Source organism: Larus michahellis, chromosome 4 (assembly GCF_964199755.1).
Source record: "Larus michahellis chromosome 4, bLarMic1.1, whole genome shotgun sequence".
Lineage (NCBI taxonomy): Eukaryota > Metazoa > Chordata > Aves > Charadriiformes > Laridae > Larus > Larus michahellis.
In genome coordinates this window covers 38,640,807-38,666,358 of record NC_133899.1, presented here as the reverse complement: position 1 = coordinate 38,666,358, position 25,552 = coordinate 38,640,807, and the positions used below count along the sequence as shown (strand labels likewise).

Sequence of the window (25,552 nt, the reverse complement as noted above, 5' to 3'; positions counted from 1 at the left end):
TTAGGCTGAATCTTTCATATGCGATCTTTTTTCCACAAATCCAAACATCTTTCCCATGCAATGCATGTAACAAACCAGCAACTGATACAAAATATCTGCAGTTTATTTATCTGTGGAGTTTTTATCTGTGGTTTATCAAGCTTCCAGACTAGCATATAGTGAGAATGATTATAATACATTCATAATATTTAAGCACTGTCTTTTCTTGAAGGTATGAAATTAGAGAAAAATTGAAAAGAAAGAACAACAAAGTTAGCACGCTAGTAACAGCCTGTTCCTACAGCTATGCTTAAGAGAAAGCTGGTGCTTCTGGCAAACAGGCAAAACTGGGTCGAAGTCAAAGGTTGACTAGATGACCTTCTGAGGTTCCTTCCAACCTCATTTATCCTATAAGCCTATGGTTTTTAGAACACTCTTTTTGTCCTGTACGTGGTTGCCTTTACAGCCAGGGTTGTGATCCCTTTGGGATTCTAGTTGGGCAGCACTGACACTCATAGGCCTTGAACATGCAGCGCTTGGTGTAAAACAATGTATGATATTAAAACTGAAGCAAGGAAAAATATAAATTGGTATGTTCTTGTGGGTCAAAAGAAGTTAAAAAGCTGCTACTCGCAGCTTTTGCTTACCAGCTATGAGCTGGAAATTGCCATTCTGGTCAGCTGAGATACAGTAGCCATCCATAAGAGCATACCTAATCCATATCAATGCAATGCAAAACTGCATAGCTTAAACTGCTCCTTTGGCAGCTTGTCGGTGGTGACTTTTAATTTAGGAATGGTATTGAAAGGATGGGGCAGTATTTTCTGAAATTGCTCCCTCTCAGTTTGCAAGAACCCACCCGGGTTCTCAGTGAGAAAGTTCTTTGCCTCTAAGTATCCAGATTCCAAACACCTGTAGGTCATGTAGCAAATGCTAAAGAACTGAAAGAAATGCTTTCAGATAAACTTCAGTAAAATCTTTGTCCTGAAAGATTGCCTAGAACTGTTTAAAAAGACAAACAACCAAATTCAGATAATGTTCACCTTCTTTTTTCAATTATTGCCAGTGATTGGTTTCTGGAGAGTAAATCAGAAGGGAATTTGATCCAGGTAGTTAATTCTATGAGATGATCAAATTGCAGTTTGGGGAATCTTCTTCCTTTTTATCCGATTCAGGTAGTTTCTGACAGGATACCAGGCTGTTTGCTTCACACCTTTGTCCTTTTGTATGTGTTTCAGCGCTATCACACATGGCCCTCCTCAGCCTCTATCTCTGTTCTCTCTAAACCTCTTCCTTCAGCCTTTTTTCCCCTAACATTTCTACTACTTCTTTGTCCTAAGCCTTTTCACCACTACCTTCATCTCTGAGTTGGCCATCAATTATCTTTCTTCTTTCTGTTCCGCCTCCATTTTTTAATTTATCTTTTAACTTTAGGGGGCTGAGGGGTAATTGAGGACTTAGGAGTTTTTTTGAGAGCTGATGGTCCTAGCTTACTTCAGAGTGTGATGCACTCTTGGACCCTCTATAGTTCATGAAAGTTTCTGGCATTATATCGACGTATCCTGACAGCTTATTCTAGTTATCCTCCCATTCATCACATGCATGATGTCTGCCACAATTGTGTTGCAACATTGTCTTAAAGCAGGTGAAAGACCAGAGTAATTTTTCTTTGATGAAGGAGCTTCTGTCTCTTTGTGGACCATGAAAAAATGCTGCCTTTTTCTCAGGCTTGGCTTAGGTATTTGGGCACTTGAACACTGAGCATAGGACAATAAATAAAAAGCTGTTTGTCAGTTGAGATTCATGTTGACACATGCATTGGTGTGATCTAGATGTGTTTACGTGTATGCTCTACTCTTTTGCAGGGAACATAATGTACTTTGATCTCTAGGGGAATATCTCAAGATAGCCCAATGGCAACCTGTCCAGCTCTGCAGTGTTAGAACTAATTTTGTATCTGACATAAAAGAAATGTTTTAGCAAGCACTTGAGCTTAATCAAAACCAAACACAGCTGTTTAATTTCTTGCTGCTGTTGCTACTACTAGAAATGATCACAAACTGTCATTTTAAAATATGGCTGAACTTAAGCCAAAACCGAACCTTAAGCGTGCTGACTCAACTTCCTCATTCTTACGTATAGGGACTCGTTCTTTAAGTACAAATAAATTTATTCTGGATATGAATATGGATATGCACAGAGTGCATCAGGATTTATGTTTCTGGTTGGAAATAAAAGTAACATAATTGTTAAAGACAGCGTTTTCCACCCCTGTTTATGTCGGTGTTCCCTGTTTATTGTTTCTTCTTACAAGACTCTGCACCCTGGACAGTGCTAACTTTTAGTAGTTGTTATGTTTTTTTAGCATTTTCTTTTAGGTCTTGGGACCATTTTGCCATTTGATTACGTTTCACCAAGGAAATTGTGCAGGATATATTATTTAGTGAAAACAACTTGCCAAAATGCATAGAGAGAATTACTGTGGCAAGGATTGTCTGAGCAGGATAAAAGGAAAAAGTCTATTTGGAGGTCTTTTGTGCTCAGGGAGATGCATGTATTATCTAAAATGAATTGATCGCAGTCTGTCAAAGGGTTTTTTTCTTGCTAGAATAGTACGTGGGAAAAACCAAATGACACAATACAGCATTATGTCATGCTTGCTAGGATGCTGGCTCCTTGAGGGGCTGTATACCCTCACTCAGTTCCTGCTGACTTTCAAAAGGAGCTGGAGACACTCAGAGTCCTTTCTGGGACACTCGGACTCTCCTGGGATGTGAGGGGGATACCCATAAGTCCTCTGCAAGGGTAGTGTCACCTTCCTATGCAAAAACAACCTTTGGAGCAAATTCAATTTTTTGCAGTCAGTAGCTGAAATGCCATGTCTCATGGAAAACTATAGATCCTCTAGTGTTATTAATATCCTCGCTTTGGGACATACACACACTGACCTCTATTCCTAAAATGTATCTTTGAGCGCTGGAAGTATTTTGTACAAAATATGAGGCAAACATTTTCACACAAGGATTATTGGACCTGATGGAAGAGGGGTAATTCAGACATTCAAAATAATTTCTAGAGGCAGGTGTACTTTGTAGTGTCAAAACATTGAGTTCTTGATACTTAACAAGATAGTGACAAATTTCATGGTAACTGGCCTCTGTTTCTGAAAGAAGCTGCTGTTATCTTCTGTCTCTCTAATTTTTTCTCCTACTGTGCAATCTTAAAATGGTCCAGCCTTTCCAAAGTCCATTCAACATCAGACCTCTTCAGAGGTTTCTCAGGCTGAGAACCCAAAATGCCTGGGCGTGTTAAAAAGACGGCATGCGTGTTAAGTGCATTTAAAAGTAAAATGTGAGTTGAATACAGGATGGGAGATTTGTGCCATAACACCAGAGACTCTGTTGCGGTGACAAAGCTGGGGGTAACCCTTCATCTGTGGTATCAATCTACCGTAGTGAGCAATACACGTTAGTGTGCAGAAAGCGCTGCGTGCTGTATCGGTGGCGGTTTATTTTGGGGTGAAAGCGCTGATTGTTCTGTAATAGATGGTGCAACTGTTTTACTATGTTTTATTGTATGTGATGTTCTGTCAAAAGCTTGGCTGGAGAGCAGCCCTGTTCTAGTGGGAAGTCTCCCGAAAGGAGCAAACACCCAGCTAAATTTCAGAGTTGACAAGGAAGAGGGACAATTTCTTAGGGACCCAGAAAGGTCTGAGTGGAGTCGATGTGACTCAAAATGTCGCTGAAAGTTGCTGAACTGAGTGGTAGGCTGGGATTTTCTCTGCAATGCTCAAAAAATTGTGTTCCTACCTTCCTGTCTGCAGTTTTTCCAGAGGCAGTGGGGTTGCTGAGCATCCAGGAATAATATTTGCCTTCCACCTGGGCATCAGATATAGAGAGGGAATTGCCAGCGTATGGGACATACGAGCAAATACTTCCCCTACAAGATCAGTACCCAAGGCATTATCAAAGGGCAGGCAGTTTTCCATGCACATATAAGCTTAGGATGCTTGGATTGCAGCAAAATACAGAAACGTGAATATGGCAAAGAAAAGAATATGCAAACTAAACTTCATGCTACAGCTTTTTCAGGCAAAGCCCTGAGCTATGAGTGATTTCTTCCGTGCCAAGGATGTGGGATTTGCTGTATCTGGTGTGTGGAGTTCCTCAGACCTCAAATGTGAAACATGACATATTTTTTTTCCCCTTATTTTTCATATTTTCCTTGTATCACACAGATGCACATTGGCTTCAGCCTCTCTGTCCTCGGGGATAATGGAAATAGGCGTTAATTTTAATTTTTTCAAAATGTGATGTTTTCACGGATTAGAAGGGGTAAGATCAATCTCTGCTTTGGGGAAAAAAACAACCCAAGAATTAGAAGGGTTTAAATTCAAGAACTCTCTGTTCTGCAAGATTTGGTGGCACTGCAGGTGGGCAGTGTGTGTGGAATGTATGAAAGGTGACAGCTGGACTGTAAATTCATGCGGCTGGGGATTTTCTTTGTTTTATGCTTGAATAGCATTTGTCTCAGTGGCATTTTGGTCTGTGACTGGACTCATCATACAAATAAATAGAATGTTTTCTTTTTGGCCCTGAAGGGAACAGGCATGTGTTTGTGCTGCAGACGTTATTCGAGGAAATTCAGACCCAGCATCGCACTGTTACGTCCAGGAGAGCTTCGGGTCAGAGCAGGTTTTGAACCAGCTCCTTCCAAGATGTTCTCGGTGACTTTGCGGTCTAGCGATGCCCAGGGACACAGGAGCCAGCTGGCAAAGGTTGTCCCCCACAGCCTCTCAAAATCTGTTTTCCTGGGCTTCAGTGGGATTTGAATCAGGGTTTTTAGGCTGAAGTTCCCATTGCTTGGTGCCAGTAATTGGGTCAGTTATTCCAAAGTGTTCAGCACTTACGACTCTTGTAACAGCCTTCGTAGTCATTTATTCCAGAGAGCCCTAAGACCTGGTGTGTTTAGGCTATAGAAAGAGCAGTCACAAATGTGTTTATTTGTATCTCGGGGATGCAGCATTATTAAATGTTCGTTCTCCACATATGCTCCAGACAATATTGGTAATGATAAAACGTTCTGTGGTACTGATAAATGCTGCTTTCACATACACATCTCTGATAGATTTTTGGAGCTATCTGATAACGTTTCTCAGGGGAGCAGAAAGAATTACAGTAGATACATATACTGAATTTTTTTTCCCTCTTCCTACCTGTTTGCCTCTAATCAACAGAAAGCTTCTAATTTCCTTTGCACTCTGGCATGCTAGAAATTAACGGAGTAAATGCACATGCTGTTTTACTTTGCCAGCGACTGGCTTATACAACAGATTTTTACTCTGTAAGACAGATTTTGCTGTATTTGTGCTTTTTTTCATCTCCCCCTGAGGAGTATTAACTCAAAGCAATCGCAAGACACCCATCCTTGCCTGCTGCTTCTTGAACTGCTATTTCCTCTTCTTTGCTTCTTCCTTCACTATTTGAAGCTTTTTTTTTATTATTTTTAAGAGGAAAGGGCAACAACCGAAGAAACCTAAAGGCTGTCTCCTTTGCTAAAATCATAACTATTTGATGTGAGAAAGCTTAAACATGTAAAACACTTTTGTTTCTGTAGAATTTACTTTCAACAGCTATGTTCTTTCTACCCAAATGAAGATAGGTAGAGTGCTCTGTGAAGTGCAGTATTGGAAAAGGAAGACGTGTACACGCTTGGAAAACGCTGAGCTGCTCGTGAAGCTATAGACACTGCATGTTTATGACTTGGTTTTTTAAGCAATCTCCAGAGCTTGGACGGATTACAGTGATATTTTAACAAGGCTGCTGGCATCCATCACCAGCTTTCACTTACGGAGAAAGCTAAAAGGTCGAAGAATGTAATTATTTCCACGTAAGCTAAATGCTAGTGGGTGATTGTCGTGAGAACTTCGATGCTTTAAACTTCTTCGTCTCCTGTAAGGCAAACAGGTAAGTCTCACGGGCTTCTCTTCCAGTGTTCGTTTCAGTTAAGGGAGCAGGGGCTGGCAGGAGACTGGTATCAGAAGGGAATGTGTTCCATAGGAAGCCAAATTGTATTTCTTAAATTTTAAACGTGCAGTATTGGATGTTGTCTGTCAGGTTACAAATCCACTGCCTATAAGCTGAAATGTTTCTGAGAAATATTGTTGCTTTCCATAGCCAAGACTTGACTCTCATTCCAAATTAATCCCTAACATATGCAACTATTGTATACATTTATATACTATTGGAGGACGATCTGTGCGTAGTGAAAGATCTGTGTCTAAATCTCTTTCTGTCATCCTGTAATTACTTTTAGATTGATTACTCTGGTTAAAACAATGTTATTCCATATGATAAGTGCAATTAATATGTTTAGGATTGTGCTTTCTAAGGATAATTTTTGTTGAACAGTTTTTTTTCCTGAAAACATGATTTCCTGAACTGAGATCTTTGGGCAGCTTACGTTTCAGAGGAGTTCTGCATCACTGTAGAAGTACTGTGGTAAACAAGGGGTTTCCTACTTCACAAGTGGGAATCTAACAGCATCAAAAATAGATATTTCTTTCCCTTTCACCCTTGAAAGAACATTTATTCTCTTTGAGTAATGGCACTGCTGTGCCTCTAGAGGTGAGGCTTACAATTTGAAGACTTTTAACATAAAAGCCCTGATTACCATTTAGGAAAAAAAAAAAAAGACCCTTTGACCATGAATAGTTATTGTCTTAATGAAGATTTTTTGTTGTCCTCTGAGAACATTTGCTAGCTGTAAGTATTATTATTATTGAAGGGCAAAGATTTTACATGCTTCCTAAGATTTTTGTTTACAAGAATGACTATCACAGAAAAGAGTATTTTGAGCCAAAATATAAATATTCATACTTATTTTTTGGTTTAAAATATGGTTGTTTACAGAAAGCAATTAATTTAAGCTATATTTCCAATCTGGCTATGAAAATTGAAACAAAGCCTGCTGGCAGATATAATTACAAATAAACTTCTAAGAATAATTAGATGTGTAATTAACAGAAGGCTGAGTTGTTATCACTTTCTCCTCTGTACAATAATTCTGCATAAAAACATGAGAAGTGGCTCTTATTAAAATCTCACAGCAGATCAATCCACAAAAGGGAGTGAGACATTAAAACAAAGCATTCCAAGATGTGCAAACACTGTGATTAATTAATTAAACAGAGCCCAGCACTAAGGAAAAGCTTAAAAACAAATGGAATATTTAAGAAATACATATATTGTAAAAAGTTAGTATGTTTTGGCTGGTTTTGGTATGTTTGTTTTTTTAAAAAGAGGTATCTCAGAATACCTCGTGGATCTATATTTGTATATTTTGCTTTTATCTTTTGGTTCTGAGGAATCCTTCTGAATACTTGTGCGTTATTCATCTGTAAACTTTTCAAAATATTAATCAATGGAGTGAATAATTACTTAGGAAGGATTTAAAAGAGCCTGACAGAGGATGCTGGTGGAGTTTGGTTTCCCCGCAGCTAAGGGACATTCTCTGTCAAACTTCGGGGACTTGCTGAGCTGTTCCCAGTGACTTTCACCAGAAAGCTGCTTACAAGGACGCCTCTGCTAGTGGCAAACAGAAACACAAACCAAACAGACCAATGAGTCTCTTGTGAAGCAAAGAATAAAAAGGCATGTTTTGAAAGGCTTTACCAGTCAAAATACTGGGATCCTGGAGAATGATAGTATTCAGGATAGAAATGCCAGCAGTTACTTAAATCTGGCATCTGTCAAATTCCTCAAAGTGCATTTATTCAAGTCCTGTGCAGTATCATGCCAACACTCATACTCTGCGTTTTGGAGTATTTGCTAATGTTTAGGACTACTTTGGCCACTGTGCAGTATTCGTTCTAGCAGTGTCCTGTGTAGCATATTATTAAGAGCTCTAGGTGTGAATCATATGAATATGCAGGTTATTGTACTTAATAAGTTAACCCAGGAAAGGAAATTTCCACTTCTTCTATTAAAGGGCGGGGGGGGGGGAGAGAAGAAAGAGAAATAAGAGAGGAGAGAGAATGAAATTTTTGTTCTATGGTATTAAATAGTAATGTCATGTAATACACACCCAAGAGCTTAACAAAACCATAGTAGGACTAATTTAGCCAGTGCCTGTCTAATCTTTCATTAGCATACTATTATTTTTTTGCCCGGTGGGTATATTGCCTGTTGAGAAATAATGTGGATATTTATTCAGCAGTAATAACTGTTGCTGCTTGAGAGCTTTTTTTTTTTTTTTTTACCGTGTGTGAACATGGTTATCTAGAAAAGGATTTCAGGCAGGTGATCACCCTTGGGATTCAATGAATTCATGTGTTGCATGTCCTATCTTACTACACGGCTGTACAGCAAGATTACTGTTTTTCTAATGAGATTCCAGTCTGAAGAAAGACACTGCAAACACATCACCGCCTCTCAGAAAATAGGACCTGTCTTCCGGGTGCTTTAATGTACACACGGAAGTAGTTTATTTAAGCGGCATTAGGGGTGCAAGTCTGTCTCCATTTGGTGCAACAGGCTAGGCGGTTCTTGCCTGAGACTGTGCTGATCTCCTAAAAACACAGCCCAGCCCTTTTCCCCCAGAAATCAGGGAGTGTTTTGCTACCTAGGTCAGAGGAGTAGGATCAGACCATTTGTTTTGGCATGTAGCTTCTGTTCAGTATTGATGACCCCCCAAAAAAAAGCAACTGCCACTGCATCTTGCTTATACAAAATGGCATTTTATGTCAAGACATCCGTTTTTAAAATAAGCTTATTCCTTTATGTTCCATTTGTGTGCTAAGAAGTTAATTTCAAACCAGGTTTTCTTTTCCAAAGAAAAAATATACTTAGCGTATGTATTTTCTGCAGTGAATCTGGCTGTGCTACTAGGTAGGCAGTCATATTTTCGGGCATACCTTTTTGATACAGCTATATTGAAATGCTATTTTTAGTGTTAGGGTGATGTAAGGGAAGCAGTGCTACGTTATTGGTACGTAGTGAATTTAAACTGAAGTTAACTTTGCAATGAACAGTTATTGTTGTGTATCTATTGTTACTAGCTGTACTGACGGAAATTAAGGTCTATTTCATTGAAATCACTGAATGTAGGAGGTTTACTTTTCTGTAAATGAAATTCGAATCATTAGAATTTATTTCAGACTAACTTGTGAAAATATGAGCAAGCCCAACAATTAGTAACCACAAGCCGTAACCTTTTATCATTCCTTAGTCAATTAGTGGTTAAGTTGTAGTAGAGCAGCATTTATTTAAAAAGAAAGAGAACAACGCATCTAAAATGTTCTGCATTTTACTGGCTTTACTTACCATTGGTCATACTATTTTCTTACTATTTCAAGTTTTTGACGGCTATCATATCCTAGTCTGATTTGCACTGATGGAAACTAGAAAAGAATGAGACCAGTTACCATATAGAATATTGAAAATAGTTATTACAGTAATATTATAATTTAAGTATGTTAGAAGTAGTTTTTAGGATGCTAAGTGTACTGCAGATAGTTGGAACTATGTGTGCCTCCTCTGTCATGATTTGGGATTTTTTTTTTTTGAATGGTCTATTTCTTACGGTTAGATTTTCCAATTAATTGATGATGATGATCTGGAAATGCACTCACTGAAGCTCAGACTCTCATGCCTGTGTTATGGCATTTAAACTAAAAAAGGCAAGAAATCAATTCAGTTGTTTGTGCTGCAATTGACTGAATAGTAATTGAGACACAGGATATTGAAAGGTCAAAATGAGACACATATCCAGAAAACTCCTTTGCAAATTATTTTCATAGGGTTTTAATTAAAATTTGGTTCATAATTGAATTATATCTTTTATTTCATACTTTAAATAATTTCCATGATCTGTGCACATCTTTGTATTCATGTTAAAATTACTGTATCCTTTACATACAATACTGCTTTTAAAAATCTAATTAAGTTCTCAAATGGCAGCTACCAGAAAAGGTGCAACTTGCAAGGAATAAAGTGATGGTCTCTGTCAAGTATTAAACCACGATTGAGATGAAGGTCAATGTGTTTTGGTAAATGGGCTATTTCATTTGCTTCTAGTGGCCAGGCAGCTGGGTGGAGTGGAGAGGAGGTTTCCCCTGTCGCTCAGCTCAGAGCCCGTATGGGTGGCCCTGTGGGCAGGCATCTCCTGGTGACAGTGGCTGCTGAGGTGGTCTGAGCACCCAAGGAACAATGCTGGCACACCTCTACTTCCAGCTCCCTTGTCTTCCCTGCTCCTGACACTTGCAGGGAGATTTCTGGGAGATTTTTGTGCTTCAACTTCTTAAAGCCTGACAGCCGGTGCCCACATCTTCCAAGTCCTCAGGGGCCTCTGCTCTGCTTCAGTCTAGGTAAGAGACAGCAATTGCCCAGCACGGTAAGGAGCCCGTCCACCCTCCATGTCTTCCTGGGGACTTTCTCTAGTTATCAGGTCTCAGCAACGTAGAGGAGCCAGTCTAAGATCTGGAATGGGCTTCTGCCCAAGCGGTTGCCAAGGCTTGTTGCATCTCCTCATTATTTTGATGCCCAAGGCCTTGCAGCGTGGGCCCTGTCTGGCTACGGGGCTTGAACATGGAGGGATGCAGCCGGTCTGATTCAGCTGCAGTAACCTACGTGGTTTTGGTCGCACACCAGTTGTACCATTCCCCCGGGGGATGAGGGCTGACTAGGTACTAGCTTGCTCTGGTTCTTAGTCTCACAAGGCACTTGTTTTCTCAAGGAGGATAATGTTACTATTGAAAGGAAGGTAGAAAGGTGGGAAGAGAGAAGATAAATAGAAAATGGAATAGAAACAGAGCATGTGTATTAGTCAGCCTTTTCAATGCATAATAAAAAGCATTTATATGAGATTAAATTCAAGCCTTGTGTAGGTGAGAGACACTGCACTTGCTTTCTGTAAGAGACTGAATTTTATCTAAGCAGCTTTACATTTTCTAAAAAAAAAAAAAATAAAAATTGCACAAATGTCGATATCTCCAAACCTACCTCTCCTACGGTTTCTTTTAATAATCTAATGGCTCCTTCTTACACGCCAAACAGTTTGCCTTCATTCTGAAATCACCAGTTGTTGACTTGCTTCCTTTCTGTGGTTGTTTTGTTTTATTGCTTTGCCCTTCAACTGCCCTTCCCTAGCACTTTTTGTGATATTTGCTCCAATACAGAGAGCTTCAACACTGTCTGGTATTCCTCTTTGTAAAAATAAAGTGCAAAACAAGGCACATTAAAATATTAATAATTTGTTGTCACACTTTTTAAAGCTTGTACTATTGAGGATAAAAACGGGCACGGGCATGCATGTAAAGCAGTAAAAGTGGAAAAGATAAAACAACTACAACTTATCATGTTGAAACAAATCTTCCTTTACTATGTGTGTGGTGAAATACGTTCATGTAGACTTAATTTCTTTGTGAGAATTTGGGAAATCTCTCCACCTCCCTTTGTTCCTTTAGTCTAAATGTTCATATGTTTTCCAGCCTTTCATCACTCCCAAGCACTTACTCCGCCCCCCCTCAATCTTTTCTCTATTTCTATATCTACTATCTACTTGAGTTCTTGTGCTAGCTTCCCTCTTCTATTTAGTATTTCATAAATCGTTATACAATTTCAAAGGAAAAAATAGTCTTTTTTTCCTTATGCCCTTAAATTGAAACATCTTCTTCCACAGGTTGGAAGGACTTATTGACAGAGACACACAACCTAGCTGTATCGAATCTCCCCCTTTCTGTCACCCTATTTCATTCAGAAAAGAAAAAAAAGAATATTGAAGCACTATTTAACATTATTATCATGGCTAGATGAAGCAGTCCCCCCTTGTTTTCCAGTTCCTATGTTACATGGCTCACTTCCTAAGTGAGACACTCTCTTTAGTACCTTTTACTTTATCACGCATTACTGTGCATCCTGTACACATGTAATTTCACACTCAGTTTTCTGTACTCGTATGACTCAAAGGTCAGCGTGTGATTAAACCATTCTCTAAAAAATTGACAGAAGAGTAAAGGCTCAGATAAGTTTTTAATCTAGAAAGGGAAAAGACTGAGAAGAAACACAATGAATTTTATATACATAAAAGGTATTCGCAAGGAGGAACGGAGGAGATCTATTCCTTGATTGTTATGAATAGTGTGTTTAATTTTGCAGCAATGGAGCTTAGAAATACCCTTTTTGTAGTTATAGTAGTGAGGCACTGGAATAAATTGCCTTTTATAAGCATGGAGACTCCAGAAAGGAGACCAGTAAGCACTGGTTAGAAAGCCATTTCCCAGGACTGGCATGTGTGTGATTGATCTGCTGTGGGACAGAGATGGATTAGCTCCCTTTCAACCCTGTTTTTTGTCATTCTTCAGCTCTTTGTTGCAAGCAAGTAAACTTGTGGGCTAAAAGAAGCAATGTCATATACACAACACAACAAAATACACTATTTGCATCAACTACTGCTAGAGGAAACTTAGTTGGATTTATTCCCGTCCAGGAGCGAAGATTAGGTACTGTGAAAGATAGTCAAAAGAAATGTCCGAAGAGTTAGAAGAGATAAAGGGAGAATCACTGATACCAAATTAATTACATAAATTGGTATGACCAAGAACAGTCTATGTTTATTATGTGTGGTTTTAATATGTTTTAATGTGTTTAAGCAATGTTTAGTACGTTAGAAGACTTCAGGAGACACATTTTCACGGATCAGGTGAAGTACAGGATCTCTTGCTTGGAAATATACTGCTGTATTCTGTTGTTGCAGGAGGCTAAATGACTTTCATTACTAAATCAATACTGAAGTTCCCATATTTCTTTGTGTGTTGTACTTGAGGGATTAGGAATACCTAGTATATGCTCATATCAAGAGACGTATTGGATGAACTAAATAAGTCTTGCTGTTTCATACTGCAGCTCTGCTAACCTGATCTAATGGTCCTTCCTGAGCTTTGAGTATACATGAAGCATCTGGCTTTGCTAAGAAAATGAGGCTAAACTGAGTATGGTGGGGCTAAACTACTGCCAGAAAAGTTACTTTTGCTTAAGATAACCTGTCACTTTTTCACAAAGACCCTGTGTTTGCCATTTAGATAGCACACACAAGCTATAGGTTAGAGTTTTTCAAGGGAAGAATTGGATAATTCTGTTTATTTATGTGACTGCAAGCTAAGGCAGTTCTCAGGGCCTTGCCCTTTAACTTGTCCTATCACTGTAACAGAAATAAAGAGCTGATCTAGCTCAGGTCTTTGACGGTAATCACGCGTGAGCAGTTTGGCCAAGATCTGATATTGCACTTATTGCCAGGTCACGGGGAGAGAAATCTTACATCTTACCTGTGCAATGGAAAGACAGCTTACTCAGTGCTGAACAAATGCCATGATCTGACTAAGGATTTATCCAAAATGAGAGAACAAGAGAAACATCTTGTTTCGGACACTGGGTTGCTTTGGAGATCTTTTTTCAGGCTCTACAGTCACAGAAGTCAGCGGAAAGCCCTGCCACAAATTGCAGTGGTCAGGCAGTATTCAGGGTCCATCCATGTGGCATCAACCTTGCAGGAATCCTCTATGTCGCTCCTATGGGGTCATCAGTCGAGGTGCTCTAAGAGGAGCCTCTTGGAGCCATCTCCAGTTATCCCATTTCTTTTAAGGGCCAAAACTAAATGGCCTCATTGCTGTTTCTCTCCTATGAGGAATGTAAACACAACATTGGTTAAAGCAGTGACAAGTTTATGTAGAGCGCTCCATTTTGCAGTCTCCGGCAAAGATATCCAGGCAATTCCTCTGGATGGTGGCTTTGGGATACTGTGTGCCCTTTCGGCCAGAGAAGCATCTGCTCTATCTGAAGTGCAACATGATAAAGAGGTCAGAAATAAGTAATACATTTATGCCGTTAATGCAGGGACAGGGCTTAAGTGACCACAGCTTCAACTGGAAACTCACTTTTTAACCCATGAGTTGGCATAACCGTGAGAGTTGTTTTGTCATTTTAACGACATCTTTGCAGTGTGCCTGGAGAACTGGAAGGTTAACTCAGCTTTGCTTTTCGGAAGGGAACTGCACCACCCTGGTTTGTCTACCTCCCGCCCTGCCTGGGTGGGTCTGCCGTGGCTGCCAGCCCCACTGGCCTGGGGTGGAGGATGCTCTTTGGGGCTACAGCCGTGCTGTCAGCGTGAAGCAGGGCAGCTCGCCCGAGTCCTGCTGGTGCCACACAGGGTCGGGGGAGCGACTCATCTCCTCCCCCTGCTGCATTAACTTTTTCCTGGCAGCTTTTTCCTGGGCAAAGCTTCCTGGGGGTGGCTGAGGGCATCCTGGGGAGGGTGAGCAAGCCCCGGGAGGAGGAGGGAGACAGAGGAGACTGTACCCTCTCCCTGCTGCTGTTGCTGAAGCTGTGCCGGAGCCGTCGATGTGGCTCCCCAGAGTTAGTTGCTCAGCAACCAGAATCAATTAATATGCTTTGCAGAAAGTGCAGGGGAAACCCAGGCTGCTGTCAGTGAGAAGGCAGGAGGCTGAGGGTGACTCAGGATCCCACTCCCTTCTGACACCCAGTAGGTCCCACCCCATCCTCTCCAAGCCCCCCTTAGCCACCCATTCTTTATCCCTTTCTCCTTCCCTATGATGACTTAGTGCGTGTGTCCCCAGGCAAGGCATCTCCTTGCTCAAGAACACTCCTGCTTTAGGGGTTTTGCTTTTAGATCTAATTTGTGGTTTTGGGTTATTTGTCAAGCTTTCTCCGACAATTTTCTAGAAATTCTAATATTCATGTTCTTTAGGAGGGGGAAGGTACAGCTGATGTTTTTTGTCAGATGGTTTTAAAGATTCCTCAGGATGAGAAGGCTTGTTTGGTAGTGCACAGTTGAGCAGCAGTAATGAAAATGCATCATGTGTGAACTGGAAAAGTTTTTGCCTCTTCCTTTATTACAGGTAATCAGCACTGCATATATGAGACCAAAGAGGTAGTACTGATTGTTGTGAAACACGTAGATAATAGAATAAATGAGGGGTTGTTTTATTTTTTTTCTTCTCCTTTTCTGCATAGTAATTTTAGGGCTTCGGTAAGGTACTATTTTCTTTTTTTTCTTCCTTTCTTTCTTTCTTTGATTTTCTTTGGAGTCCCTCTGATGACACCACGAATCTGGGAATGAAGAACTTCTCAGAGCTGATTGGAAATGGCATTGCGGAGCTGAAACTTAACTGGAGGAAATATATCTCCTGAAGAAGAAAATATAATGCACTGTAAGAATCTGACTTCTGGTGAAAAATTCAAGCCTAGAGAAAACTTGTCCGCTTTGTTAGGAAGAATGGGTTGGACAATTTTCTTCAATTCCAAAGGATATCAGAATGCCATGCTGAGCTTAATCTCTGCAGCATGCTCTGTGCTTCTCATCTCCTCCTGATGCACTGCATGGTAAGGCCTTTTTCCTTCCTTTTAATAATAACCATATTTCTGTTATGGTGAGAGGTAAAAATAATAGCAATGATCAAATGAAAATTGAAAAAATGCAGAAAGCTAACAAAAGAGTGTATGTTTGTATGGTTTTTTCCAGGGGCAAGTGTCTTGATTACTGCAGCAGCTTTGTAAGATCATTTCTGCCTTTCTCCCTCGCTTTGTGACAGCGTGTGTGTGTGTGTCCACACCTGTGCTGTCATTTGCACTCGGACTGGAGCATCAGTAGCTGTATTGTACACATTTCCACGATAAAGAGGATGTTTAAGAATTTGCTTTGACATTTCTTTCTCTTTTTCCCTCCCTCCATTCCCTTCCTCCTGCCTCCTCTTTCTCTCGCTCTGTCTGTCTCTCTGGGGTCATGGTGCTATACCTTCCCTGCACCTTAGTTGTGCCCTGACCGCTAGAAGGCAAAAATAGAAAAGAAATCCTGTACCAATGTAAGAATAGTTCTGAATATGTATTATCTGAGTAAATAAAAGCTACAGAAGGGGTTTGAATGTCTGCAAGATCTGCAGGTACAAAAGATTATTTTGCTTCCCAAAATCAATTGCAGACTTGGATGCTGTGTTTTAGATACGGTGGGAGGCAGATCCTTTTACACATGTCAGAAAGCCAAAAAATGACCACTGTGAATTATGACAATGTTATTCTTGATGACCCAAGTCATAAAATGAGCAAAGCCAGTACGAGATGTTCTCGTATCAAATAATTTTTGTCATGTATTAGCAGGGTGTTGAGAATTATTATAAATGGCTCCAGTGGATGTTGCAAGATATTTTTCATTAACAGCTGCCATGTGCTTTCATCTTCCTGGATGAAAGGTGCTAGGGGAGTGCAAGGTGATGTTATTAACTAATTACCCGACTTACTGAAATTTAGGGTCATTATCAGCAAATTACCAAGCAGATCGGGAATTATCTAGTGAGTTGTTCTGAGATGGAAGAAAAGAAAGCCTGGTTTACTTGGATTTCTGTTTCAGAAATCAGGGTAGAACTAAAAGATGGAGTGGTGATGTGAAATATATATATTTTCTTATGCATTCTGGTGGATCACTGAGTTTGGAAGAGGGAAAGTTGAGTGCCTCTTGAGGGGCAAACTGTGATGAGGGCCTGCCCCCACTCTGACGGTAATTCTCTGCAAATCCCACTGCTTTTGATGGGGTTAGAGACGGACCAGGAGTGGGTTTGTGCGGCAGTTGTCATGGGCTGTCCAGCTGGGTGTGGAGTTGATGGGTTCCTGGCAGCAGCTGAGGGTGAGGGGGACACAAAGAGCCAAAGCAAAAAGGCCAGACCAGGCCACACCAGGACTCGTGAATGAGCATTAAAGCTTAAAACCTATTCAAAAGATGGAATTTTGTGGTAGCTTCCAATACATCTTCTCCTTGTACGATGAAGGACTCCAGAGGACAGTTTTTAGAGGGAGAATGGTAATGCGGGTTTTTCAAATCACTGCAGTAGGAAGAGAGATGATACACATTCCTGCGGTGTGACAGTTTTTCTGTAGGGTTCAGGGAACCAGCCTTGATTTTAGGATTAAAGGTTCAAAGTATGTATACGTGTGCACTGAAGTAGATTTTGGTGTATTTTACCATCTAAAATGGTAAGTAGTGACTAATGGTGACTAGTATAAAAACCAATAAGGAAAACTGAGGAAGGACAGCACAACCCTTAAATATCATGTTCCAATCTTCACTGCTGGAAGCAGCTCTTACGTGTGGAAGTGGTCCCCTCAGCTCTTTTTTGTGAGCAAGGACTGCATCCTAAACTCAAGTTTCCCACTGCAAATCTCTCCTCACATCAGCAGTTCTATTTCAATCAATGGGACAACTCGTATGAGTAAGAACTACTCATGTGAATAAATTATGAAAGGTTTTATAAGACCAGGCTCTTTGATTGTCATGGCAACAGATTTATTGGGCTTCAGGCATAATTTGTATTTCCCTTCTAAACAAAACCATTTTTCCTTTTACCCCTGTGAGTCCTTTTGCCTTGTAATTAGGACAAGAAAAATAGGTTAATTACATTCTTAAAGATCATGCAACTGTACAGATACATTATTAGTGAAGCATTATCAGAGTATGTGAAAGTTTACTTTTATTAGTGGTCTCCAAATCCAAGAGATGTGTATTCTTACTAGCATCATTCATTGCCTTATTTATTTTTGTGACAGTATTACCATTGCTACTAGGTATTGTCAATTCTTCCGGCAACTCAACCAAAAAAAAAAAAGAAAAATAATTCCTTCTTTAAAATATCACTGATCTTATAAAAGTATCCTCTATTATTAGGTTCAAGGATACTTACCAAGCTTTCTTCTACATTAAATATGTTCATTTTTCCTTTAATACATGATGTTTAGCTCTTTACTTGATCCAGGAACGTATTCATCCTTAGGGTATAGAAACACAATATGAAGTCATAATTATAATAAACTTCCTACAGAATATAGGTATATATTGAAATAGGAAGCATAAAATCATCTGGATTTTCTTTCCCTGTGCAATTTTGCATGCTTATAAATGTCTATATTATTAGGATATATATTACATAACAAGTAATATTTCCTTCATTGCAATTTGTAAAGAACAGTTCCTTTTCAGGATACAGTGCATAGGAATTTTTATTGCACTATGTTATGCATTATGGAAGAAAGAAAAATATTAGAAAAAGCAAGCATGGCATCCTTTAAATTGTATCCAGTACATTAATGCAGCAATAGGTTCGTTTGTTTCTTTTATCCCTATAATAGCAACATGTACATAACAAGAATAGCGGATTATTTTCTAAAGAGTCTGTGATCTTGAGAGAAGGTTTTGCACAATACAGGATATTCGTTATCTTTAGCAGACATTTCTGTCAATGATTCACCATGACTTAGAACTCTTTCTTTAGTGACATTTCTAATAATTTACTTTAAACATTTGCACAACAGCTGTATTTGGCTTTCTCTGTCAATTCTACAGCAAGTAAAATTAGTGCTTTCCTTTTCTTTTAAGATACTATTGAATAAAGGTCTGATGCTGAAAACACATGTATTTCATTTCAGTCCATTGTACTGTTTCTTTAGAATAAACTATGTGAATTAGAGCTTGAACCACCTGCATTATCAGGGATGTTCTACTGAACAGTGGGAATACTTTCCACACTCGCAGCAACTATTTCTAGTCAAGAAAAATGTATTTTAATGATAGAACACATAAGCAGTTCCTGTGCTTGGGCTGCCTTGAGCTGTCTTGATTCAAGATCCAACAAAAACCTGATTTTTGAAAGGCCCACAAAAAAAAAACAAAATAAAGCCAAATCTGTCTTAAACTTTTATTGTTTAAACAAAAATAGCCACAGAAAGAATATTTATCAGACAAGAAATTTCAGTACATCAGCATCTGTGTTTTTCATAAACCAGGATAAAAAATTGCAAAGGCATAAAGTTTTTAAAAAATTAAAAGCTCTAAAAAAAAGATATATATATGGAAATACTGATTTCAAAATGACACAGCATTTCATTTTAACTTTTTTAATCAGATTTTAATTTGTTACAAGAAATTGTACTGATACTTGTTCACCTGTTTTTCTCAGTGCAAATTCGCAACATTTTTAATTAATTTTTTTTTAATTTTTTTTTTTGACAGGAAAACATTTTGTCATATATTTTTTTAGCTAGATCTGTTAGAGTTGTCCCAATATTTATTGGCTCCCACAGGTCAGCTCTTTAATTAGAGGCTCTCTGAAGGGCCATCTTTAACACTACATATTGTATAGACCCTGATGCTAAACCACAGTTTTTACCAGGTCTGTGGTAGATGTAAGATCTGACTGCGATCCCATCCTTTAATTCGTCTTGTGTCTTTGAAAAAAGCAGGCCTCCATTTTGCTGAGAGTTTCACAGATACCAGAGGAAGTAATTTCTACTACAGAAACCTTCAAAAGGCCTTCAAAAGGCAAACAGGCACGGAGTAGAATTAATCGAGTATTAATATCCTTATTAAATAGATATGGAACTGAGGAACAAAGAAACTGCCCAAAGCTATACTGGCAAGGGAAGAGTTCGGAATTGAACCCAAATGTCCTTATTCTCAGTTCACCGCTGTCCCTGCAAGGTTGCTCTTCATTTTGTTCATTTTTTTTGCTTAATGACTTGCATTTGGACTTTTAAGTTAATACTATTTGAAGTATCAAATGTGAAAGGGAATTATTGATGCATACTTCCTTTCCAGTCTGACACAGTTGTCCTTAAAAATTCTTTTTTCTTTCCCGAGCCATTCTGTCTGAATGTAACCATTAATTATGCAATTGCGTTACTACTCAGGGGAAGTATATTTTAGATTAAACAGAAAATTACTAAATAGAAATATCCTAAACACGTCATACAGGTTCTGGGGGAGACGCACGTGAATCTGTTTATGCTGTCAGGGTTTGAGGATCGCTGTGGGGGTATGTAATGGTTTTGAGGGCCCTTGGTAAGTGAATCAAATTTCAACACAGAAAAAAAAATCCAGTTAAATCATAAAAAGACTGATCATTTGCTGTCTAGAATTCACAAAGGTCATTATGAATCTAGCACTTGTGTGCAAAAAAATGACACAGAGAATATGGTACCTAACAGTGATTCTTATTAACCCCGATATGCCTCCTCTGTCCGAGGGAATCTCTCAGCTTTTTATCCTCTTTATGAAAAAGGAAAAGACGGTTTGTACAAAAAATACCTAGCTGCTAAAATTACATTTGAAGTTGGAGAAAAAAATCTGCCTTGGCATCTTAATACAAACCCAGGAAAATGTTGAGAAGGAAAAAAAGCTTTTTGCTCTATTAATAGACTCTGGTCTATTTATACAGCTCCAGATGTGACACACCTCTGGATGCTGACAGGGACTGCACTTACCCAATTACCCAATGACGTATGAATGTAGAAGAGTATGAAAGACTGATTAAAAGCAGTACTTTCACTGGAAACCTCATCTCACTTGTGTTTTATTCCTGAGAAATGTTAAGAAGAGAACTTAAAATGCACCCTACAGCATCAAATACATTCTTTTTTTTTTCCTGACATGAACTTTTTACTGGCTTACAATGGAAGAGGGTTAGAAAGGAATGCCTTGGTGAAAACATACTCCATGCTAGTGAGCAATTGCATAACTTGATTTAAATTACTGTTCTCCAATGCACAGAGCTCAGGGCAGCCAGGGGGACCACCTACACTCCATTTTCATCAGCAGTGATGGTGCACAGGGTCATCCCCGTCTTCCTCTGTTCTAAACTAGATCTAATGTTATGTATAAATATCATAGGAGAGGTTCTGAAAGGCTTTTCCAGTTAAGCTGGCAATTTTTCCATGGAACCTGGGATATTATAATACATAAAAATGTTTAAGTTCAAACACATGCTGGTGTTGAAGAACTTAACATGTCGTATAGCCCTTAGTTCTTTTTTAAACCAGGGCAGGTAAGGGATCTAAAAATACCTTTGAGGACCTGAGCATGGGATTTATAATATTTTTATATATATTAATAGATCAGGAAAGTAAATCAAATTATTATAGTAGGGTAATTATTGAACCCTGACAGGTAAGGTGGTTTTTAGTTGCCTAAGAAACATTGGAGAACCACTGAAGTCTGTGAATATAAATAAAAAATTTCATTCATGGTAAGGGCCTCAGAAACAAAAGGCCTGGAGAAAAATAGAAGAGCCAAAGAGATCAGTAAGCTTTGATGAAATAAAAGGTTGCAAAAAGGGTAAAGGATGTCTGGTACACCTCTTTATGAGAAAACAGAGTGGAGGAATGCCTGTTCCAGCTTTCAACCAAGCTAGACAGAAGAGAGTAGTGTGAGTAGAAAACAATGTGGTGTTTGTGGATATAAATCATGCCATAATAGTTTGTTACCAGTTTAATGAGGATAGTAATGCAGTGCATATTCTTAATTTCTGACTTCTAAAATTTTGGGACTTACAATTTTATGCATACGTCTTTAGATATTGAAAAGCACCATTTCCTCCTCCATGTGAAACTGTGATGTAGGACTTCACCTTGACACATCCCAAAACCTAGCAATACTCTGTAAAGTGAGATGTTACTGAACTGTGTTATGAGTACCAGAAACTTTCTTTTAAGGAAGGCAAGTCTGATGCTTAAAAACAAAATCATTTAACTTTTTGGATGAGAAAGCAGATAGCAAGACTGTTTATTAAGACCTCTGACCTGTGTGTCGTTGGAATTTCTTTTTTACTTTGGGCCTAAACCAAAGACTGGTTGAAAGGTTTTTGTTCAGTTATTCACAACAAATGTAACTTTTCACTGACTATAGAAGCAGTACAAAATACTTAGCAGGAGAAAGTAGGATTTTTGCAGGGCTTTTAAAGCATTCTTGAAAGTGGGTCTTAATGGATGACCGCAATGGCCCTTAGGATAGTGTTGTTTCTGTGCTGCTGAACATAGTACTTGTTCTCTATCTGTCTTAATCAAAACTAGAAAACAAAGCTTTCCTTAGGAAGAGTCATCCGTTTCACTGATGTCATATCCATTTATTTTGGGTTCCTGTGTTTTCATTCCATAGCAAATGCTTTATGTTGCATCAAAATATTCTGGAGCTTGGCGCAGCTGGAGGCGTTCTCAAAACACTGTTATGGAAATGTGTGACAATCTACGTTGTACCTGCTCCTTTGGAGCCACGCTGAGATATTGTTAACTCAGTATAAAGGGAGCAGCATCTTTGCCATGATTTTGTGTAATGCTCAAGGTGTTTCAGTGTGTCACGTTACTGGGAAGATCCTGAGTGTGCAGTGTTACGTACCTTGTAATATGGTTTTAATATCATTAGCACATCAGTGCTGGCTGAGGAATGCTTGGTCTCTTACTTTTTCTCCTAATTGCTGTCCCTCAAATTCTGCATCTGATCATGTGCTTTCGAATGGAATTGTAAGGGATCACGTGTATCTTTGGGTCTAGTCGTTGTCCACACACTGAAAACCATGCAATGGATGTTTAATGCAGAAGAGCCCACCGAGCATCTGCTCCATCCATTCGTGCTCACCACAAAATAGTTCTACTCCTCCTCACTGAATTTTAGGAAGCCAGTAAAAGACCACAAGTCACATCTGCAATGTTTCACAAAAGGAGATAGATAAAAGCATCACTAAAGTCGTATATTCCTTTGGAGGGAAAAAAAAGCAAGTAAAGCATGCCTAAAGTTACAGAGAGAATCCTAAAATAGTTTTGCTGAATCTGTCTCCAAATTAGTTTCAGTAGATTTATGAGTACATGAAGAAGGCACACCAAATGGGCGTCACAGGGATTTTAACATCAGAAACACGAGTGCTCCCTACCTCACAACCTGTTCCTACACCCGGCCCTCCTCTGGAGCCTCACGTGGAGGTGCAGCATCTCCCTGCAGAAGTCAAGTCGTGCGTGAAGAGAGAAACAACCTTTCAGGATCCCTGCAGGTTAAGCATGGGAGTAGTACAGTGTGGATATGATGCAAATAGACAGGATCAATAAGCAATTTCCTTCCTAAAACAGAGGAGACTTTCTGACATCAGCTCTTTAAGGATAAATCACAAACATTTTTACTAAGTAACAACATCTGAAGAGACCACTTGGCCAATCTGGACATCCATAAGTCCATGGGCCCTGATGAGATCCACCCGCGAGTGCTGAGAGAGCTGGCAGATGTTATTGCTTGGCCACTCTACATCATCTTCGAAAGGTCACGGAGCACAGGAGAGGTGCCTGAGGACTGGAGGAAGGCCAGTATCACTCCAGTCTTCAAAAAGGGCAGGAAGGAGGACCCAGGGAACTACAGACCGGTTAGTCTCACCTCCATCCTTGGGAAGGTAATGCAGCGACTTGTTCTGGATGCCATATCCAAGCAAGTTCGAGAGCAGAAAGTTATTGGAAGTGGTCAACATGGATTTTCCAAGGGTAAATCATGCTTGACCAATCTCATAGCCTTCTATGAGGTTATAACTGGTTGGCTAGATGAGGGCAGAGTAGCAGGTGTCATCTACCTTGACTTCAGCAAGGCTTTTGACACTGTCTCCTATAACATCCTCCTTACGAAACTGAGGAAGTGTGGACTAGACAAGGGGACAGTGAGGTGGATTGAGAGCTGGCTGTGTGACAGGAGTCAGAGGGTTGTGATTAATGGAGCAGGGTCGAGTTGGAGGCCTGTAACCAGTGGTGTCCCCCAGGGGTCAATACTTGGACCAGTATTGTTTAATGTATTCATCAATGACCTGGACGAGGGGACAGAGTGTATGCTCAGCAAGTTTGCTGGTGATACCAAACTGGGAGGGGTGGCCGACACTCCAGAGGGCCGTGCTGCCATCCAGCATGACCTAGGCAGGCCGGAGAGTTGGGCAGAGAAGAACCTAATGAGGTTCAATAAGGACAAGTGTAGGGTCCTGCACCTGGGGAGGAAGAATGTCAGGCACCAGTATAGGTTAGGGGTGGACCTGCTGGAAAGCAGCTCTGAAGAAAAGGATCTGGGGGTCTTGGTAGACAGTAAATTATCCATGAGCCAGCAATGTGCCCTTGTTGCCAAGAAGGCCAACGGAATTCTGGGCTGCATAGGGAAGAGTGTGGCCAGCAGGTCAAGGGAGGTCATTCTCCCCCTCTACTCTGCACTGGCAAGGCCACAACTGGAATACTGTGTCCAGTTCTGGGCTCCCCAGTTCAAGAGGGACAGGGAACTACTGGAGAGAGTCCAGCATAGGGCAACAAAGATGACTGAGGGACTGGAGCATCTCCCTTATAAGGAAAGGCTGAGAGAGTTGGGACTCTTTAGCCTGGAGAAGAAAAGGCTGAGGGGAGACCTTATTAACATTTATAAGTATGTAAAGGGTGGGTTTAAGGAGGATGGAGCCAGACTCTTTTCAGTGGTTCCCAGTAACAGGACGAGGGGTAACGGGCACAAGCTGGAACACAGGAGGTTCTGAACAAATATGAGAAAAAACTTCTTTATGGTGAGGGTGACAGAGCACTGGAACAGGCTGCCCAGGGAGGTTGTGGAGTCCCCTTCTCTGGAGACTTTCAAGACCCGCCTGGATGCTGTCCTGAGTAATGTGCTCTAGGCAATCCTGCTTTGGCAGGGGAGTTGGACTAGATGATCTCTAGAGGTCCCTTCCAACTCTGAAAAATTCCGTGTTTCCGTGAATTACTACATATCTTAAGAATCTGGTGGCATGTCCTCCTTGCCTACACATCTCTAGCAGATGCCTGTACAGACGCATCCTCCCTTCTCCCTTTTTGTGTCTATCCCAGTCTATGTGAATACATGTTGCTAACCCCTGTGACAGCGTATCTGGGTACATCTGTCCCTGGTGCGTGCGTGTGAACTGAGCCTTTCGCCCCTTTGGTGCATACATGCATGTCCCTCCTGCAAAGGAACACAGCTGTGGGATCCCTCCCCATCTTGCCTCTCCAAGGACCTGCTCTCCCGGTCCCCTGTGGCTTATGGACAACTCCTCAGCCCTCGGTGATACTGCTAAGAACAAACCCCTCAGCTGCATAAATGATGTGTGCACACATGATGCCTCACAGGTGATTAAATGAAAGAGCCAGCATGGCCTCATGAGCCATGGCCATGTCTCGCTTTGTCTCTTGGTCGGTGAGCTCTGCCAGTATGATCTTGTGGGCCATATCCATCACAGCTCCTTACTGCTCCTCAAGGCAAAGCCCAAGCCTTGTGCACAGGACTCAATTTTCACCCACGTGCTAGTGTGTGATGACTGCTGCTGCTTTCAGAAAGATCCCACTGAAATGCAATGAGCTGAGATGCTTTGGATAGCTGTTTGGGTAAGCAAATTGCAATCAGGTAGGACTTTTCAACTTCAGCTGCCTGATTTGCTTTACACTGTGGGTGTGAAATGCAGTGCTCTGCACATGAACATACCTATGTCCTCTCTGCTGGGGTGAGATACTGTCCTTCTTGGGTTTGTAACAGCTGGTGTGAAATCTGTATTTAAGTCACCACAGCCTTGGTTCCCACAGACACAAATGGCTGGGCTAAAGCTGCTCTCTGCTTCACACTTCTTTTTCTTCTGGTCTGGAGGTATGAAGTCCCATCCCCTTCCCTGCTTTTATAAGACGTAAAGATGCTGGGTTCTCTTGGAAATCAGGTTACAACCACTGCGTGAGTCAGCTTC

General features: G+C 40.3%; 1 protein-coding gene across 12 annotated transcripts in view; it reads left to right on the top strand.

Annotated features, from left to right (window-relative positions):
* The window catches only part of TUNAR (transmembrane neural differentiation associated intracellular calcium regulator), a 168,001-nt gene that overhangs the window by 120,439 nt on the left and 22,010 nt on the right, over positions 1-25,552 (top strand). For 5 of the 12 annotated variants that reach the window (XM_074584081.1, XM_074584085.1, XM_074584083.1 and 2 more), the window contains 2 exons: positions 5,637-5,945; positions 15,080-15,374. The exons of 1 other annotated variant lie outside the window; for it this stretch is intronic. In XM_074584081.1, the coding sequence (XP_074440182.1) occupies positions 15,336-15,374 (39 nt within the window). In that variant the 5' untranslated portion in view covers positions 5,637-5,945; positions 15,080-15,335. Of the gene's footprint in view, positions 1-5,636; positions 5,946-10,055; positions 10,346-10,373; positions 14,891-15,005; positions 15,375-25,552 lie in introns of those variants that run through there. 6 more of the 12 variants (XM_074584088.1, XM_074584089.1, XM_074584082.1 and 3 more) reach the window with 5 other exon arrangements.